General features: G+C 45.1%; 3 protein-coding genes across 6 annotated transcripts in view; all 3 read left to right on the forward strand.

Annotated features, from left to right (window-relative positions):
• Window positions 1-3,281, forward strand: part of LOC146984320 (helicase ARIP4-like) — a 44,856-nt gene extending 41,575 nt beyond the window's left edge. For all 3 annotated transcript variants that reach the window (XM_085781390.1, XM_085781392.1, XM_085781391.1), the window contains exon 22: window positions 60-3,281. In XM_085781390.1, coding sequence (XP_085637516.1) covers window positions 60-1,114 — 1,055 coding nt within the window. In that variant the 3' untranslated portion in view covers window positions 1,115-3,281. The remainder of the gene's footprint in view (window positions 1-59) is intronic.
• The window catches only part of rhoab (ras homolog gene family, member Ab), a 59,212-nt gene that overhangs the window by 26,460 nt on the left and 13,554 nt on the right, over window positions 1-19,198 (forward strand). The window contains exon 1 of one of the 2 annotated variants that reach the window (XM_085781394.1): window positions 18,391-18,498. The exons of the other annotated variant lie outside the window; for it this stretch is intronic. The gene's annotated coding sequence lies outside the window, so the exon portion shown is untranslated. Of the gene's footprint in view, window positions 1-18,390; window positions 18,499-19,198 lie in introns of those variants that run through there. 2 annotated transcript variants of the gene reach the window in all.
• Window positions 6,610-14,057, forward strand: tmem115 (transmembrane protein 115). The gene is made up of 3 exons (XM_085781393.1): window positions 6,610-8,089; window positions 10,433-10,797; window positions 13,170-14,057. Exons 1-3 carry the CDS (start codon window positions 7,598-7,600, stop codon window positions 13,474-13,476), a joined length of 1,164 nt encoding a protein of 387 aa, XP_085637519.1. The 5' UTR covers window positions 6,610-7,597; the 3' UTR covers window positions 13,477-14,057.

Genomic DNA, 19,198 nt, shown 5'->3' on the forward strand with positions numbered 1-19,198 from the left:
TAAACCTGTTGAATTATTTTCCTGAATCTCTTTTCTGACCCTGTGTTCCTCCTCCTCAGACTCACCGGCTCCACCTGTCGAGGCTTCAACCAATGGCAGCAACACCTGTCTGTCACCTGACGAGAAGCAGGGTCTGACCCGCCCACTTTCCCCTGACAGCCCAGAGATCATCGATGAGCTGCAGCGCTACACGGCCGGGACAGGAGGGGGCGCTGCCGCCGCTCAACCGGAGAGGGAGGGGCATGCTGGGGCGGGGGCGGAGAACAACCTGCCCCCGACTAAACTCCCTCAGACCAACGGCAGCAGGAGGAGCCACCACGATGCCTCGGTGCCCCCCGGCACTGACACCTCGGCCCCCCAGGACCTTAGGACCGGCTCCAAGCGCAGAGCCCCCAGCCCCCTCGCGGAGGAGCGGCCCAGCAAGCAGCCGCCGGCAGGGAAACACTCCTCGGCTCCTCTGGCCCCACCCGGCTTCCCCTTCAGCGGGGGCTACGGCCTCCCCCCGCTGGGCTTCAGCCCCTCCATGCTGAGCGGGTCCCTGGGCCACCCTCTGTTTGCGGGGGCTGGGTCGCCTTACTTCCAGCCCCCCCACACTCAGCTGGGAGACCCGGGCTACATGTATGCAGATCTGTTTGGCCTGGGCGGAGCAGGCGCTCCCCCCGCCTCCTCCTGCTCCCCCTCATTGACCACGACCACCACGGCTGCCGTCTCATCTTCCTCATCGCCCTCCTCTTCCTCCTCAGTCAAAGCTGCCAGTCTGGTCCCGGGGGCTCTGCCCCACTTCATGCTGAGCCCCAGCATGGTGGGCATGGCAGGGATGCTCCCCCCAGGCTTCCCCCTCTCTTACCCTCAGTCTCTGGCGAGTCTCTACACCGGCTCCATGCTGCCGGGGGGGCTGCCGGGCCCCGCAGCCACACCTGGCCCGGCCGGAGCCAGCTTCCTGTCTCAGTATCCTCCCACCGCCGCTTCCAGCTCCTCCTCCTCCCCCTCCTCCTTCTCCCCGTCAGCGCGCTCCGAGGGCCACCGCGGCCCCGTCCTGATGAATGGCAGCAACCTGAGCGGCGTCAGCAGCTCGGATGATGAGGATGATGTCATTGAGGTGGGGGGGCAGTGACCTGACTCATGTGACAGAGTTTGATTGAATTTAATGATCATCCCAGTTAGGAGGACGTTGTGTCCATCAGGAGACGAGTTCACGAGACCCAAGTTCAAACAAGCCGAGGCCTCGACGCCAGGGACACAGACTGAAGACAAGACAGGGTGAAGTGGTGATGGAGCCTGAAGCTTCTCATCTGTTCTGTCTGGAGACTAAAGAGACAGAGAGACAAATGGACAGAGAGACAGAGACATGTTATTGTGATGCTGAATATGTGAGGAGAGGAGCAGCAGAGGGACGGACGAGGACAATGAGACCCTGAGGACTTTGGGCTTCCATGTTTGCTGTAGTTTTAGTTGAATAATTGCATTGAGACACTGATCACTGGATGTGGTGCTGCTGACCTTTGACCTGCGGTGACCACACACAGCCACTAGTTGTACTGTCGACTTTAGAGATTCTAGTTCTGCAGCTTCTTGCTAAACGTGGAAACTCGTTTGCTTTGTTCAGCTCATTAACTGATAACGACGTCGGGAAACAGGAGTTTGACTACGAGGCCGAGACGTCAGTTCAATTCTCTGATGGTTTTTGTTTTGTTAAATATTGCTACTGAATATTTCTTAAAAGATCAAACAGAAGTTTTCAAGGTTTATGATTCACTGCCAGGACAGGGGTAATGTAAAAAAACAAAACAACAAAAAAAAAAAAACAAGGAGTGGGGTGAGGGGTGGGGGGTCTTCTGTTTTCTGGGGGATCTTGAATTATTGAAGAAGCATTTGCGGTTCATTGAGGACGAGGTTGAAACCTTTAGACTCTAGTGAAAGAATGTACGTTCAGTCAGATGCCTTCAAACCAGGCCTTTGTCAGACGACTCCTCTTCAGGCATCAGACGTGGGAAGATCTGATTCTTCTTCTCTTTTTCTGTCTGTGTGTTTTTTCTATCGATGTAACTTCTCTTCTCTTACTTTGTAAAGAAAATCGATTGCCTAAAATCAGCCAGGTGAAAACCAGATTTAAAAAACAAACAAACTGTGTTCCACTGAGGAGGCGTCGACCTCGTAGCGGAGAATCCACCAACAGAAGATGCCTTTCAGCCTCCATCTTTGTGAATGTTAGCCGTGAGAGGTGCGGTGATGAGGGGCGGGGCTCTGATCTCACCTCAGTCTCACCTGTAGCCTAGAGACAAACGATGCAAACACTCACTCAAGCCTATACGTGTTCTCGTACCGACCCCCCCCCCCCCCACACCGAGCCCTGGTTTTGCTCGTGTCGTTCTTTCTGTCCATGTCTGTACGTTGTCGCGTTGTTAAGGCTTAAAAAGGAATAGTTTAAAGCAGCAGTTCCCCCTGGTGAACAGTTTGGGTATTACAATTGTAAAACATCTGCAAAACACACAAAAGATGAGTATCATGAAATATATATAAAACGATTTTTTATTGTCTTAAAATGCAAAATTCAAGAGCTTAAAAACCTCTTTCACCACTGAGAAACTCTTCTCATGAAGTCGGCCATTTTACCACTTTGCCACATCGTGCACCTGCCTGTTATCCTCATATAGTATTTACATCTGTTTGACTTCACAGTAAAAGACAATATCCATGTCACAAGCTGGAGGAATTAAAAGTCCTACATGTTAATCACTGAAATATAAAGCACTCATCATTTGGCCTCCAGGTTGTCACAGGGTGAGAACTGCTGCTTTAAAGGAAGTCAGTCGCTCGGTTCGGTGACTCGTTCTGATTCCACCTCTGATTTTCTTTCATCGTCGTGAAACCAAACTGATTTATTGTTTTGTTTTTGTTTGTTTTTTGAGAGACGGTGAAGTTTTTGCCAAAAAACGAGAAACACAAAGCACATCACTGGGGAGGGGAGGAGAGTGTGTCTCAGAGACCAAACTAACAAGATTAAAGTCCCAGCAGCACATATCCACCTGTGTGTGACCTGCAGGCGGCCCTGTTTACTGCACTCTAATGGAGACACACATCTGTCAAGACAAAGCTTCATCACATGACCAAGTCCCCTGTGATAAACCACTGACCCTGTTCTACTGTTCTGATCGATCCCCTGATCACACACACACTGATCAATAAAGTCCCAGTGTAGAAAATCTTCTCATCCAAAACACAGGCTGCAGCCGGAGCTTTAACCCTCCCCCCAGCTCTGAATGAAGCATTTCCTGTTCGCTCTCTCTTCCATGTTTTTGTTTACTCATGTTTCATTTTTTGTTCTACTCTTTTTACGATGTTTGAATTTACCAAATTAATTTATTTATGATGGTGCATATTTATTCATTTTTATTTTTGTACAATGTTTTTTTTTTAATCTCCTGTTTTTCTTTTTCTTGTTTGTAAAAATTTTTCTGCTCTTGTTGTTACTATGAAAACACTTCAGTCTTCTGTGTTAAGTGTGTTTTTATAAAGCGGTGACACTCTGACCCAGAACATGTGAACCTGAGCAGAACTTACATGTGGACCAATATCACATCCTGTTTACGATCGCTCTGATCAGCTGCTGATCTTGAGAGGAAAAAGGAACATATTGATATTAATATTGATATTGATATTGATATTGACCTTCATCCGAACATGCAGGATGTTCTGAGTGAATAAATTTGAGCCATGTGTGAGCGTGTAAGTGAAGATCAGTCACATGTTAAGAGTCAGAAGCCCAGGTAGTCCAAGCACTCACTAGCAGAAAAGAAAATTTGATATCAAGTGCTTTCTTTTTCTTTTTTCCTTGTTTTTTTTGTAGTTCTTCATCATCATCATCATCATCATATCATGAGAAACGAGCGTCTGTGTCGTGACTGTGGCAGCAGACGAGCGACTTCCCTCAGTGTTGAACTGTCTGCTCTTTGATTTCACAGCTTTCTACTTGAATTTACATATTTATTTATATGAATTGATGCGACTCTGAATTCCATTTCAGCCGAGGAGAAGATTAACGCTGCTGTCTGTGAGGACTGGCTCTGGTCGAAGCCTGTTGTGTAGTTTATCGATGGACTATGTGTTTGACCTTGGATTTACTTTTAGATCTTTTTTTTTTTGTTTTGGCTTTTTTGGAAGTTTGTAAATAAAAAGAAACATGTTCTGAATAAGACTTTTCCTAATGTCTTTATATTCACAACAGCAAGAAACAGACATTAAACACTTACATGAAAACAATATAATTTACTATCATTACATATTAACAGTTCAATTTTTATTAGAATTTATTAGACAGTTTAAACTGTAGGCTACTAAAAGTATGAGGATTACAAGTTTCATTTTTGTGTCAAATATAACACTGAAAGTAACAGGATGTCTTAAATATAGGCTGATAACTATTATCAAAAGTACAAACATTAGTCATCAGTCAGTTAATTATAATACAACAGATAGAGAACTAAAGAGTCATGGTCTTTGCATGTGTTTTCTCAACATGTGAGCTGAACCCTCAGGGCCACCATAGAAAACAGTTTTTAAAACGGAAATAAACTTAAACGAGTTGATCAGAATTTAGTTGCTCTCATCTGTTTATTCATTGGGTCATCAATGTTGCTGCTCTGGACAATGTTGTCATCATTGCCATAATGACTATCATCATCATTCTGTCCATGTCAGATCGATGTGGCACAGTGTGGAGGAGGGTGACATCTGGGTTTGGTTTCTATGTCCCCAGCAGGTAAACAGATGTTTACAGAACTTGTGACTGTCAAAATAACAGCCTTGAGGTCGGAGGGCAGACTCCAGCAGATGTTGTTGTTGGTGCTCCCACTCTTCCAGCTACAGGGGACATGATGGATGCTGTGACCCCCGCTGATCTCCATTGAGAGGAGAAAAATGTTTGAATGACAACAAGTAGTTTGTTGCAGTTTGTCGCACTTCCTGAAAAGAAGTGACTGAATTAATACAGTTCACAAACATCAGCTAACCACAGAACCTGTTTTTGTTTTGAATCTACTCATTAACCTTTTTCATTTACGAGCCCACAGTGATTCACTATACCACAGAGCACACAGGAGCATTTTTCTACAAGTTACTTATTAGTGTTGTGACGTTCACGAACGAACCGATTCTATTGAACGGCTCGTTAACATGAACGATGGGAACCGAGTCACAGCTGGGAACCGAGTCACAGCTGGGAACCGTTCTTTTTTTTTTTTTTTTTTACATCTCTGTGTGTTCATAACAGTCAATTGAAGCTGCTCCATTGGCTACGTAAGTGGCATGCAAACTCAGATATTAGTGGGATATCTAATTTTGTATTATTTTGTTCCAAATCTCACCCCATTATTTCCAAGATAAAATGAGTTACCACCAGGCTGGCTTCTTAAAACTTAATAAATATTTTTTTAAAAATCTGTCAAATGAGCCAGTTTTTTGAACGGCTCTTTAAAAGGAACGGCTCACCAAGATCCGGCTCCCCTCAAAGAGCCATAAATCCCATCTCTACAAGTTATGTGCCAAGGTATCGTCTGTGCACTTCAGGTCATAGGTGACAGAATGCCTCAGGGTTTCCAGCTATTTGAATTAGAAAAATTCAATGTCTTCAACAACTGAACATTCATGTTGTTGAACTAAAGTTAATTTGCATCTCATGATGTCCTTTATACAAGAGACAAAATAATGTTCAGAAACTAAATTTATTGTTTCTTTCTTTGTTTTTTTTTTGTTTTTTAACTCATATGCCACTTACCTTTGCATCATGGGAAGTTTTGAGGTTTCTGACCAGTGATTTATTCGGGGAGACTGCCCTGCCTGTGCCATGAAGATTAATGGCGATAAACGTCAGTGATATTTATCTCGTGTAAACTCCTGTTGGTGTTTTGTGTGATTTGTCTTTTTGTGGTTCATGATTGTTCAGAATAAACTGAATGCATCTTAATTGTTTCAATGTCCTTTTCACTTTATTGTTACCAGAGTTTCGTTCTGCTGCAGGCACAGTTTGTTTACAGAATAAATAATTATATTACTGAGATGAATAAAACAAGAAATTGCTTCTTCTTCATAGCTGTAGCTAAACTGTGCTGCTGTTTGAATTTGAATGAAAAAGCCCTTGAAGTTGTAGAAAGGGAAAGGGGTAAAAAGACGAAACAAAACAAAAAAACTGTTATGTGAGCAGTGATAACTGTCCTAAGTCCTATAAAAGAGTGAATAAAAATAATAAAGGTATTAATTTAGAGGGCTTTGCTGCTGTATAAATAAATAGCCTAAGAATACAATTTAAAAATTAATTTATAAATCCACATTTGTTTATTTTCCAGATGCCACACTTATTTAGCCTATCATCTCACAGATTCAGACCAAAGGACCAGCACTCAACTCAGACAGACTTACAAATAATTTAGTTATTTGTGTAGCTATTTATTATTCTAGGTTTAGATGGCAATGATACAAGACGGCTAAACTTGCTCTCCCCCCCCCCCCCTGCTTGGTTGCGTCTTCTCGCTGAGAACTCGATTTCCCATCATGCTCTGGGGCTCGAAAGTTACGTGACTTGACGTTTTTTCACTGATTGTTGATGACGGTGGCAGACAGCGCAGGTCAGTGTCTGAGCGCTGGTGCTGGAGGAGGAGTGCCCCGCTAACATCTTATAATCGTGCCCGGCGACCTGCTCCTAAAACCCGGGGAAGCAGCGGAACCGTCCCCCGAGGCGGAGGAGGTTTGTTGAAGCCGTGGCCGCAGCTCCGGTCGACGCGGGTTCACTAACGGCTCTAACGTTGTTGTGGAGGCCTGTTGCTAACTCCGGGAGATCCTCGGGCTAGCCCGGTAGACACCGGGGCCGAGAGAGGACCGGGGCTGGAGCTCCGTGGGCCGGAGTGTCGGCCTTAGATTTGTTTTTTTTTATTTTAATTTTTTACCGCCGTTAAGTTAGCTGCTCCGTCTCACCGCCACTGCTGCTCGGTGGCGGAAAACAAACACCCGTCGTCGGTCGAGACGCGGTTCAGTTTGACAGCTTAGCTAACGTTAGCTCCGCTGTGTTTACAGGCTAGCTCCGCCGAGCTCTTCACTCAGGTGAAGTGGTGTCTGTTAGGATTTGCATACCTGGATGCTGCCACCTGCCTGAGAGCCGGTAGCGGTTTGTGAACTGGTCCGGGCCCGACTGAAGGTTGCCAGCTCGGCAGTGAGGTCACAAGGTCTCTCCGCTGAGGTTATTATCAGGCTCCGGGCTTATCAGAGCAAAAAGTTTCTTACCTAGTCAGGACTTCGTCACCACTGTGCTCTCATTAGGCGTTGGGACTGCTGCACAAACTGTTCCGGTTTAATTGTGACATACTGAGTTTTAACACAAAGACTAACAGGTCTCTCCTGAGCTGACCCCCGACCTGTCTCCACCCAGCCGGGAGCCGCTGTCCCGGATGAGGGCTCACAGAGAGGTGCGGTGTCTGATGCTGACGGGACTCTCGGGTGTCACCACCTGTTCTGCTCGGCATTGTTAATCTCACGCCGGCATCATCCCAACATCTGCTGCGACCGATCCGCTCCGGAGGGATCCTCCCCGTCTCGACAGCTGCTGGCCATGAATCGTTACCTGCCCGTGGCGCGGCAGCACTTCCTGGCTGCTCTGGCCAGCACCAGCGTGGTGGTGAAAAGCATCGCCGCCGTGGTGGTGCTCCTCTACCTGCTGTCATGGGCCGTCGACACTCCCTACGCCCTGGGGGTGACGCCGGGATACCTCTTTCCACCCAACTTCTGGGTGTGGACACTGGTGACCCACGGGGTGGTGGAGCAGCACGTCTGGGGGGTGGCGGCCAACGTGGGGACAGTTATGGCGTGTGGGCGCCTGCTGGAGCCTCTGTGGGGCGCCCTGGAGCTCCTCATCTTCTTTGCAGTGGTTAATGTGTCTGCGGGCCTCCTGGCTGGGCTCTCCTACCTCCTCACCTATGTGGCCACCTTTGACCTGGACTTCCTGTTTGCTGTGCGGGTCCACGGAGCAGCTGGGTTCCTGGGAGGGGTCCTGGTGGCGCTGAAGCAGACCATGGGGGACACCACGGTGCTCAGAGTGCCACAGGTGAGGCTATATTGAACAGCAGGAGGGGTCCTGCTCCTCTCTGAGGTCTGCAAATTAATCTAAACCATCACACCACTGAGGAGTCAGGAATGTAAACAGCACAGGAGACCAAACCACTGGCCTCTGGATGGGCACACTACCACGCCTGTGTCAGAATAAGGTGCGGTCTCATCCAGGATCATCCAGTGTTATTATAGGGAAAAAAATATAAAATGCACTTTGCTATGTTAGTTCAAGTCAACATAGACTTTCATAATGGAGACACAGAATTACCCAACACCCAGCGAAGACAAGGTGCTAGTTAGAAAACGTTACTCTACAGAAATCAACAAATGATTTATTTTACTTTACTTTAATGTCCTTTATCTCACCAGACCACCCCATGGAGATAAACAAATCTCTTTTACAAGAGATCTGTCATTGAGATAGCAGCCACACAGACACTCTACATATTCAAATGTAGCATTAAACATAACATGACAGCAATTTGATCTCATGTGTATATGCAAAGTAAAAGGATGGGTGCTGGCTGCACTGTGTAAAAAAAAAAAGTATGGTAGTAATACTGTCAAAATAAACTCAGGTGTGTTTAAAGGAAAGGGGAAAGAGTTTGTTTAAAGGAGGTCTGACTCTTTAAGTTAATAGTCCTAGTTTCCATTGTGGATATTCTCAGTTAATGTTTTTTTTTTATTTTTTATCAGTGATGTAACTTTGAAGGCTGTAATTAAAGCAGAAGTACGCGATCCGGTCGTTTCGGCTAATGCTGCGTTCCAGGCAGGCTTTTGAAATCGTAAATTACAGCTTCAAGTCACAACTTACGACTTTGTAGCGTTCCGGGTAACCCACTCGTGTTTTTCCGACCTGTTTTACCTGTGAAACTGCACTATAACGGCCACTCGTAACTTCCAACCCGTGAACTCGTACCAGATCGAACTGGTACGACTTCACAGGTCGGAAAAACACGAGTTACGGGCTGCCTTGAACGCACCATAACAGTCCTCGTCCCGACGTCACCACATTCACGGCATTCCTTGGCTGCACACACAGCCCTGCATGCCGTTCTCTCTCCTCATTGGATAAAAACTGTAGGATACGAGAAAAGTTTTCTCCTCGGCTCAGAGCAGAGCAGAGTGACTGACAGACCCGTGTTTCAGACCAAACACTCTATGTAAGTGATTGCTGTCGGAAGATATAACTATTTAAGACTTATATTAACACAAATATTCCGCTTACTTCTGCTTTAAATACAATATTAGAAAAGTTCACAGTGGCCCTCTCAGACCCTGTGGTGACTCTGAACCACCAACAGCTCCTCTGAGCATCTGCACATTATGCTAATTGATGCAAACAAAGCCACAGTTGCTATTAAAAGGCACCAGTGTCTCCAGCTCAAAACTTCTCTCATATCAAATATCATGGACAAAAAAAAGAGCAAGTTTAGATTTAAAAAAAGAACTCATATACACCATGACATAAAACACAGAGAGACAAAATAGTGCATTTCACCAAATATCAAATGTCCTACTACAGTCAGTGAAGAAAGGGAAACTGAAAGAGGCCTTGGACAGCAGACGTCACCACCAGCTGCTTCATGACACACCAGCTGAAGGTTTAGATGCATCCTCCCAGTCTGTGTCTGAGCTGAACTCCCATCTCAAACCTGTGGGCAGATCACAGAGCTGCTGCTGCTGCTGCTGCTGCTGTGAGCTGAAAATATCTCACATCTGAAGTGATGTGGCTGAGAGAGAGTTCCTAAATCAAGAGCAGGGAGACTCAGAGCTGTTGGTGATATCCACTACAGGGGGAGGGGAGGGGGGCTTAGCTCTGTGCTGCCTGCTCACACTACTACTACTTCTTAACAGAGTGTGTTATCAGAGTGTGTGCTCTGTTCTCTGGTTTAAACATGTGATTCTCCTCCAAACATTGACGACAGCTGATCTGTTCATTTACATCTGACGATCGACTGTGAGGCTTCTCAGACAGCAGAGCAGTGTTCACTCAGCGTCCAGATAAGGCTTTATTGTTTTTGCGTCATGCACACATTAGGTCACATCTCAGAAGCTCTGCCGCTGTAGCTGCTGTTATTTGGGCTTTTTCATGAGTTTATATAAAACCTGGTTGAGTCTCTCAGCTCAGGAAACGTTGATCAGGCCTGTGGATGTTGACACTGACCCCCGCCTGCGCCCTGGCATCCCATCAGCTATTGTTTGGTGTTCCCATTCCTGAATCTGGCTGACCTGAGTGCATTGTGGGAATTGGCTGGCAGACCAGTTTCTGCCTAGTAATGTTTCTTCACTCTTGTTCACAGGAGCTAAAATTTCCTCTTTTTTTTCCCCGTCTCAGGTGAGGCTGAAAGCAGCGCCGGCCCTGGTGCTCCTCTTCCTCGCCTTACTCCGCCTATCCGGACTGCTCGACAGCTCCGCCCATCTGGCCGCGTACAGCTACGGCGCCCTGTCCGGCTGGGTCTACCTGCGCTTCTACCAGAGGCACAGCCGAGGCCGCGGGGACATGTCGGACCACTTTGCCTTCGCCAGCTTCTTCCCGGAGGCGCTGCAGCCGGCCGTGGGGCTGCTGGCCGGGCTGGTCCATGCCGCGCTTGTGAAGCTGAAGGTGTGTAGGAAGATGGTGAAGAGATACGACGTGGGGGCGCCGTCCTCCATCACCATCAGCCTGCCGGGGACGGACCCACAGGACGCCGAGAGGAGGAGGTGAGTCGGAGCGAAGAGGGAGGAGTAAAACATTCACTCTCCAGAGTCAGAATCTGGTTTGTTAATCCGTAGGTTGTCGACTGAGACAAGGTTTTCAACTATGTGTGTGCTTTCACACATGTCAAATGACTTTCAAAGCTTTGTTAAATGAAATACTGAAATATACACATGCACTCTCACACCCTTACAGTCAATAAGCAGCAGAGGAAACACAGCAGAAACGTGTTGTATTATTTACACAAGGAAGGTCTGCTGGCTCGCTTTCTCTCCTCACAGTTGACACATATCCTCGCTCTACCACACACACACACTTTGTCACATTACTCACCTCTACTTTCAGTCTGTCAGAGATAATCTTTCCCCCTGTGACAGTCACACCTCACACATACTACACACAGTTAGTTTACATTTTTGGGAAATTAAAACAAAATATGAATAAAGGCTAAACAAAGAAAAATCTATACAATATTTCATTGAAACTGTTTGCACAGGTGTAGTGTGTATATAACAAGCAACAGCTATAACGTTGACAAGAGAGTGTATGGTTTTTCTATATTTAATTATTTCAGTCCTGGCTGTTCAGTTTCCCTCCCCCAGTCTGGCAGGTCAAACATGACTGCCGTGTGACTGAAGCTGAGGCGGCGTCTGAATGCTTGATTGATGATTTGCTTCTAATTAAGAACCGAAAGGGAAATTACGCTCATGGTGATGAGTTTGAAAAATAATTGGTACTTCTCCAGGATGAGAAGGAGATGTAATCAACAAATTATCTGTGTGTCATTCAAAAGCAAGTCTCAGTTCTCTGCTCCACAACTTGAGCTGTTTACCTTCGTCAAGAAACAGACGAAACATTACAGAAGGATCGTTGAATTAGATGATCACAGAGCAACACTGTCTCTGTCAGAGAGCCACAGTAGGACAAGTTAATCTCCAGCCATTACAGTTTTTTCCGATTGCTAAAACACAATTTTGCAAACTAGGCTGGTTTTATCAGAATACTGAACACAATTGACAAAACCACACACCCAAAATGCAAAATACCTCATATATCCGGCAAAATGAAGCACTGCAACCAAAACTACATATAACATTATCAAAATCAAACTTTTGCACCAAATGGCGCACGATTCATTCATATTCAGATTTTTGTCCAACCAACTGCACACTGTTGTTGGGCATAATGAAAAGCACTCTGATCGTTCGGCTTTGCCATTACACTAAAATAGTTCAAATTGTAGAGAATTCTTCAGATTGTGCACAGAAATATTTGCAGATACACACATGTGCATTTATTTTATTTTTATTTTTCACCAAACAAGTCAGTGCAACATATGCACAGCAGATATGTTTACATAGGAGTGAACAAAACTGAAAAAGAAAATTGCAGAAAAAATATAGAAAAGCTCTCACCATTCCTCTCTCTGCAACGTCTTCCATTGTTGTCAAACAAACAAAATAATGCCCACCTGTGGTCTTTTATTGCTTACTTCCTGATTGAAGTGGTAACAATTAACCATTGAGGTGTTTGGCCAGGTGGCACATACTATATTGGTCAATTAGCTCATGTAGTGTCATTTTGAATGGCAGTGTTTTGAAATGTGACTTTCTGTCAGATTGTTGTTTCTTATGCAGAGAACCGTGTGCATTTAAAAAGTGCCATTTTGAATTGCAAATTGTGTGTAAAGCAGAAAATGTGTTTAAAGTTTTGGAGACCTGAGAAGAGGTTTGCTATCTGTGTGTCACACAGGGCACAAAAAAACTGTGAAACTTCGTAAAAGTTCTCTTTCTGATTTCATCTGCTCTGACTTCCTGGTTGAGAAACCTGGCTCAGGCCTTTAGCCCCGCCCACCACCTGCTGGCTCCAGGTGACAGAGCAGAGAGCATCAAGATGGTTAGAGGAGGAAACATCAGAAGGACCCAGTCTGACCCAGACTCAGAGGAGGAGACTGTTGAGACCAGAACCAGAGACTAGTAGACGGACCAGACCTGTTAGCACAGATAGCATCTTTTAGAACGGTTTTAGGATGGCCTGGTTGACGGGGTTGGTTCCTCAGGTCTGTGGTGTATGAAACCCTGGCTGTTTCTGTCTTCTGTCTTCATGCCTCTGGTTCAAGGTGGAAACATTCAGTTCAGTCTTGGTGTTGATGATTATTTCACTCATCACACAAAAGCATCATGTTGACATTAACGCGTTAAAGCTCTCTGAGTTTTAGTTGAACAGATCCTAAACATCTACATCATGAATTTGCAAAAGTTGTAACTGAGCTTTTTCTGTCAGTCGACTGTGACCATCACTTTGCTGCCTTTGACTGAGCTTCTCTCCGTCACAAAAGCATTAACGGTTTTCTTCATGACTGCTTCCCTCCTCCCAGACAACTGGCCCTCAAAGCTCTGAACGAGCGTCTGAAGCGCGTGGAGGACCAGTCAGCCTGGCCCAGCATGGACGACGAGGAAGACGAGGACGAGGACGAGGTCAGAACTGACACGCAGCCACTCCTCCCGGGTGGACGCGAACCCTCCTCCTCCTCCTCCTCCTCGCTGCGACCAGCGGGGGGGCCCGCGGGCGCCTCCTCCGCCTCCTCCCTGATGTCGCAGAGCGGCGGAGCATCGACGGCGAGCGGCGCTCAGCACCCGGAGTCCAGCATCATCAGCTTCGAGGACGCGCCCTCCAGATCGTAACCAACAGAACGCACGTGTACAGATGCGGCACGCTCCGTTCGGCACCACCGGCGAGTACTAGCGTTCAGCGCCTCTGGCTAGTGTACTAATATATTCAGTGACAGTGATTGGGCATACACTCAGTATCGCATACACCGACACACACACACACACCTTCGAGCAGTTCATACACACAAAGCGTGCACTCAACACACACACTCTGTCGATGTCATGGTGGAGCCGGAGAGGTGGCGACTGTACAGTGCTTTCAGTTCAGACGTTTGGTTGTTAACGCTCAGTGTAGTGGAGCAGATCCACTCTTAACTCTTCCTCTTCTGTCTGCGAAACACAGGAAGTCGGTCAGATGCCCTCTGTCTTTGTCTGGAGCTAATCCCAACACGCAGAGCTCTGTCCACTGCTTCATGTCTCTTTCTCTTGGTTTCTAAATAAATAACAACATGGGTGTACAATATTCTTTTTGTAAATCATTTCCAGAGCAGCCATATTTCCTCTCCGCCTGCTGCCAAGACGACAGAGACTCACAGTTGAAGTCTTGATTCTGGATGAAAGGCTGACTCCAGGCATGGCAGTTTGATTAGTGCCGGGAACTGGCTGCAAGTGATGATGGTGGTGCGTTTGGTTTTCGACTGCTGAACCAGACAAGAGAAGCTGCTGCAGGTCCGACCTGCTGATGAACTACGATACAAAACTTAAAGATTTAAAGAAGTTGAAGAGTTTCTCTGGACCAGGATCATTCACCTCCTGGTGCCTCTGGAACAACAGGCAAAGAAATGGACTGTAACCCCCCCTCCCCTCCCTATTTTTTATTTTATTTTAAGTTCCCCTGATTGTTGCCCAGCGGAGAAGAATTAGGTGTTTTTATTCTTCTTCAGTCTGTTCATCACATAAAAATTAAATCAACAAAACAACCAAACTTTGTTTCTGTGCACTAACAAGACGTGTTAATGGAAATACACTCGCACACAGATCTGTGAATGGTGATCATGATTCTTCTTGTTTTACGACTTCGTTGTGGTTTTAAGGTTCATTGATCCTGCGCCATTTCCACTTCCACCCGTTTGGATCTGAGTGCATACAAAAAAGAGAAGAGATCAGTGCCATGGTTGAATGAGTTATGTGAGGAGTGATGACGTGCAGGAGGAGGTAGAGGAGCACTGAGCTGGTTGAGTTGTATCCGTGACGTGTCAGACTCTGACTCATGAGGATAAACGACCTCACAGACAGAAGGTGCCTGAACAGTCTGACACACTTTTCCCACTCGCGTCCTCTGCGCATGTGGCATCTGTCCTTTCTAAAATCCTACAATCACAGCGCTGAGCTGAGTCATCATCATCATCCTCCCTGCAGGTTGAACTGTTCAATCTGAAAGGTTTCATGAAGTCTTTGCAGAGCGAAGGGTCGGGCGATTCATTCATTGTGTGCAACATCATCACTACAGATGTCATATCCTGTTACAACAACAATTAAATCAGTAAATTCCCGATATCTCACCTGTCCCTATCGATTAGAATCAGTCGCAACCAATAGATTATCTCACATGCTGCGATCACAGTGATGAAACAATATTTTTAAACTTGTGATCACAAGGTTGAACGTGTCATTTTTAATTTAAATGACAGTGTCCAAGTGGTGAAGAAAGTGAAGGATGAAACATGGGCTCAGTAGATAGCTCCTGGTCTGACAGCTGGTGTGTCTTTGCAAGAAACAAATGCCTTTAACATTTCTGAGATGAAATGAGACAAATAGTTGCACGTGATGTTAACTTCTGTGGAAACCAACAGTTCACTGTCTAGACATGAAAGTTACTCATGTAATAATATGAAGGAAAAACCAAAGTTTGAGATGTTTAAGCCTCGGTCACAGCCCCAGTTAGTTGATTATGACGAAGCACTGACCTTCTGAAAAGGGTTAGAGTCATGTCACCAGTTGAAGTCAGATTTGGATTAGATTTCATTTGGTCCCCTTTCTCTCTTTTGTGCTCATGTTTTAGTCTAGGAGGAAATTCCAGATTAAAACTTTATCAATCCTGCAAATTCACATTAGATATGTGGTGTTTGAGTTTTGGCTCCAGCCACTCAGCAGCAGGTGCTTCTCACCTGATGGAAATGTGTTATATAAGGGAAGTGATAAGCCATATTAGTGTGATGAAACTCTGTAGGTTCTGTCCTGTGTTCCTCTGCTCATTTATTTCTCTGTGCTTTTATTTTGGTGAGCCGATGTTTATGTGGGCGAGTGGGGCCGGTCTTTAATTACATATGAAAGAATGACTGATAGTATTTACATGGATGAGGAGGCTGAGCTGAGATCACAAACTGTTTTTACAGTTAACAGTGCAACCACAGCTTCATGTTGTCATTATCATACATCTCACATCCAAGTTACCATGGAAATGGCACTGTGTTTTTTGAGCTTAGCTTAAATAAAAAACAATAGGGACCTGTTGAACAGAACACCTTAAGATTTTCTTTATTTTTGTCTCATACTAAAATAATGATCAAAGTGTTGCACAAAAGACCAAAGTTCACCGTGGCGGGTATCACAAATGCAAATCAACAGACTGAAAAAGTAGAATTTTGCTGCTGTAACTGCTGTAAATTTCCTTAACTAAGGAAACCTTTTAAGAGATTTTGTGCCTCAGTCTTAAGTAACTCCCTCGGCTAAGCAGAAATGAAACCTGAAGTGTCAGGTTTAAGTAGAAAACTTAAGGTGTTTTGTGCAACCGACCCCAGCAAAGCAGCAGAGCGCATTGTGACATGGCTAACGGCAGATAAACTGTGAGGTTGTGTAATCTGAGGTGTGAAAAATCGCAGAAATGTTTTAGTGAAGAGGCTGAGGTTCCTCCCTCCTTCCCTGTTCTCCTCTTCGCTCTGTCTTTTCTCTGTTGTCTCTTGTTCTGGCTACAAACTCGGTCACATCCTGTCTGTATGAGTAACTCCAGGCGGCGCAGACGGCAACAAAGCCACAAGTGAAGGTGGCGAATGATGTGTGAAAGTGGCCAACGTACGAGCAGTCCAGTTCAGTGACATGTCCGGTTCATACGTGTTTTCTCCTGTTCACTAGTATCCTGTCATTACTGCAGATTTACCACACACGTGTTGGTAAAACTGTGACGGCGGTGACACCGGTGTCCATAGTTTGTGGGTGAAAGCTGTTCTCCCACCACAAAATGAACAACGGATTAACAGTGGCTCTGCTCTGTGTTCACATTCACAACAAAAACTGCTTTCTTTTTTTGTTTTTTAATGGTTCTCACTAGTTTCATGTTCCTTCTTTTGCACCAACAGATCTTGTTCACACTAATGACCGTCTCTTACTCTGTGCTGTGGCTGTTCCACAGACTTTTCTGTTTTAGCTTTCAGATATATTTCTTTATCTCTATATGAAATAAAAGACGATTGTATGAAATTAAACTGATTGTGTCTTTGCTGTTGTGATACTCTCTGTCTCGCTTCGAGTCTGCCACAGAATTATATTATGACATAATTGATAAAGGAAGTTATAAAACTAGCTGAGAGTCACAAAAAGAGTCAATATACTGACACACTGGCCATCTGTTACTGATACCGTCCAGTCCAACCCAATAAAACATCATCCTGATCACACCATAATAGCAGAACGGAGAGTAAGCTTCTCCTTTTTAATTTTGCCCTATTTTTACATTTGCAAATAATAAAGTAGAATCCGAATAAAGTTGAATACGGAGGACAGGATTTGTTTCCCAGACTATAGAAAAAAATACTAAAAAGTGACACTGTCAGACTGTGGTAGTGGTCTGTGGACTATTACATAAATACATAATGTTGACTTTTAGGCCAACTCCACATGCTGAGCAAAATGTGTTTTATGTCAACTGTAGGATCAATCTTAGTATTTAGCTTTATTTCGCACTGAGTAAGATAGTCATAGAACAGTGGAATAAAGATATATAAATTAATGTTGCATTTGGGTGAGAAAAAAAAAGTCAAAAGTCTGACAGAAATAAACAAATGTGGAATTCAAAATAAAATATTTAACTTTTACAATAAAATGGTATCTATTCATCCACGTAGCTATTTAATGATCATTGACTTACCTATGTTACATTTATTTATATATTTCTGCATTTGTCACTTTACCTATTTATATGGATATTTTGATGACTCAGTCACTCTTATTTATATTCATATTTATGTTTATTATATATTTCTACATATTATTTAATTTCAGGGATTATTTCATAGCCGTATTTTTTTTTTTTATATATATATAACTAATGTATAGAAGTAGTTCATGCAGTATGTATTTTGTCTATTTATTAGGATGTTTGTGGGTTCTTCAGTCCTGTGTGTAGTTACCTGACCTGGCCGCCAGGTGGAGCAGTGGGTTCTTTTTACAGTCTAGGGTTCAGGACGGTGACATGTGTCTCAGTCTGCTGCAGTGTAGTTAAATCATCTGGTTGGCAGAGCTGTGTTGTGTTTAATTAACTGTAATAGGGGAATAATAGACTTGGCTCCGTGTCTCCTACATCTCAGTGGGGATATGAGCCAGGCACGGACGGGTGTGTGTGCCTACAGGCTGACTTGGGCTAGAAGTAAATATTCTGCAGTGACTCCATTTCTGATCCCAGTTTAGGCTACTACTAAACAAAAGTTGTAAACATGTAGCAGATCTCAGTCTAAAGAACTGAACCCGGTCCATGTCTGTAAATACTTGGTGTTGACTGCTCGACATGATTACACTGCTCCGACGGGTGGTCTCCGTACAGCTGATGATGATGAGACAGGAACTCAGCCCACAGCGCTCGGATACGCGGCGTCGTGCCCGCGCAGGTGTGGCTCTCAGGCTCGCTCCCGCCGCCAACCCTCCCCCTCAGCTACAAACTACAAACCCAGGCTGCGCGCTCCCGTGAACTAATTCATTGTATCAGTCTGAGACAGACGAGAGGAAACGGCGAGCGACTCGACTGGTGGAAGAAGCAGCGCTGCTCCGCACGGAAAAAAAAAAACACTGAAAAACCCCGACTGCTCGCCACAGAAACTGAAGGTAAACTACTTTTATTGAACACCCAACGACTGTAAAACGAATTTACCGCCGTATTGTACAGTTTAAACGCGGACAGGGCTGTTTTATTTAAAGTTTTCCCGAGCCTTGAGAGGCCGTGCTAGCAGGGCTAACAGTTAGCTTTTCCTCTAACCGACCTCAGCATCGCGCTGCTTCCGCACTCACGGCGCCGCTGTGCCGGGGAGAAAACTGCTGTGTCCCGGGCACAGGAGCTCATGTGATAGGCCAGACTCCACACGGGGGACCGCTGGTGAACTGTGGTAACTTCAGTAATGCCCGTAAACTGAACAGTAAAGACCAGCGAGCCAGCCGGAGGCAAACAATGAGGCTCTTCTCCTGACTTGCCTCGGCTGACCAGGCGGCTCAGCCTGACTTCATGAATGGCTGCGGGTGGTAGCTGCTCAACACTAATGTACAAGTAGCATTTTAAACAATATAGATGGTAATATACCTCTAGTAAACTTTTCTTCAACGCCAACATCCGTATTGTTTTTATTTTTTACATTTTACAGCAGTGGGAATAAAGCACGACGTAAGATTATAAGTTAAACGCTTACGTCCTTTTTTTCTGAAATGAGGTTTTGTCATTAACAGTCAACGCCATTAAAAAGTCACACATGTATATAAGAGTATGCTCTTATATATGTACTGTTTGTGTCGTGTATATGCTGGGTGTTTAGTT

This window comes from Trachurus japonicus, chromosome 7 (genome assembly GCF_045865225.1).
Source record: "Trachurus japonicus isolate A0001 chromosome 7, Traja_1.0".
Lineage (NCBI taxonomy): Eukaryota > Metazoa > Chordata > Actinopteri > Carangiformes > Carangidae > Trachurus > Trachurus japonicus.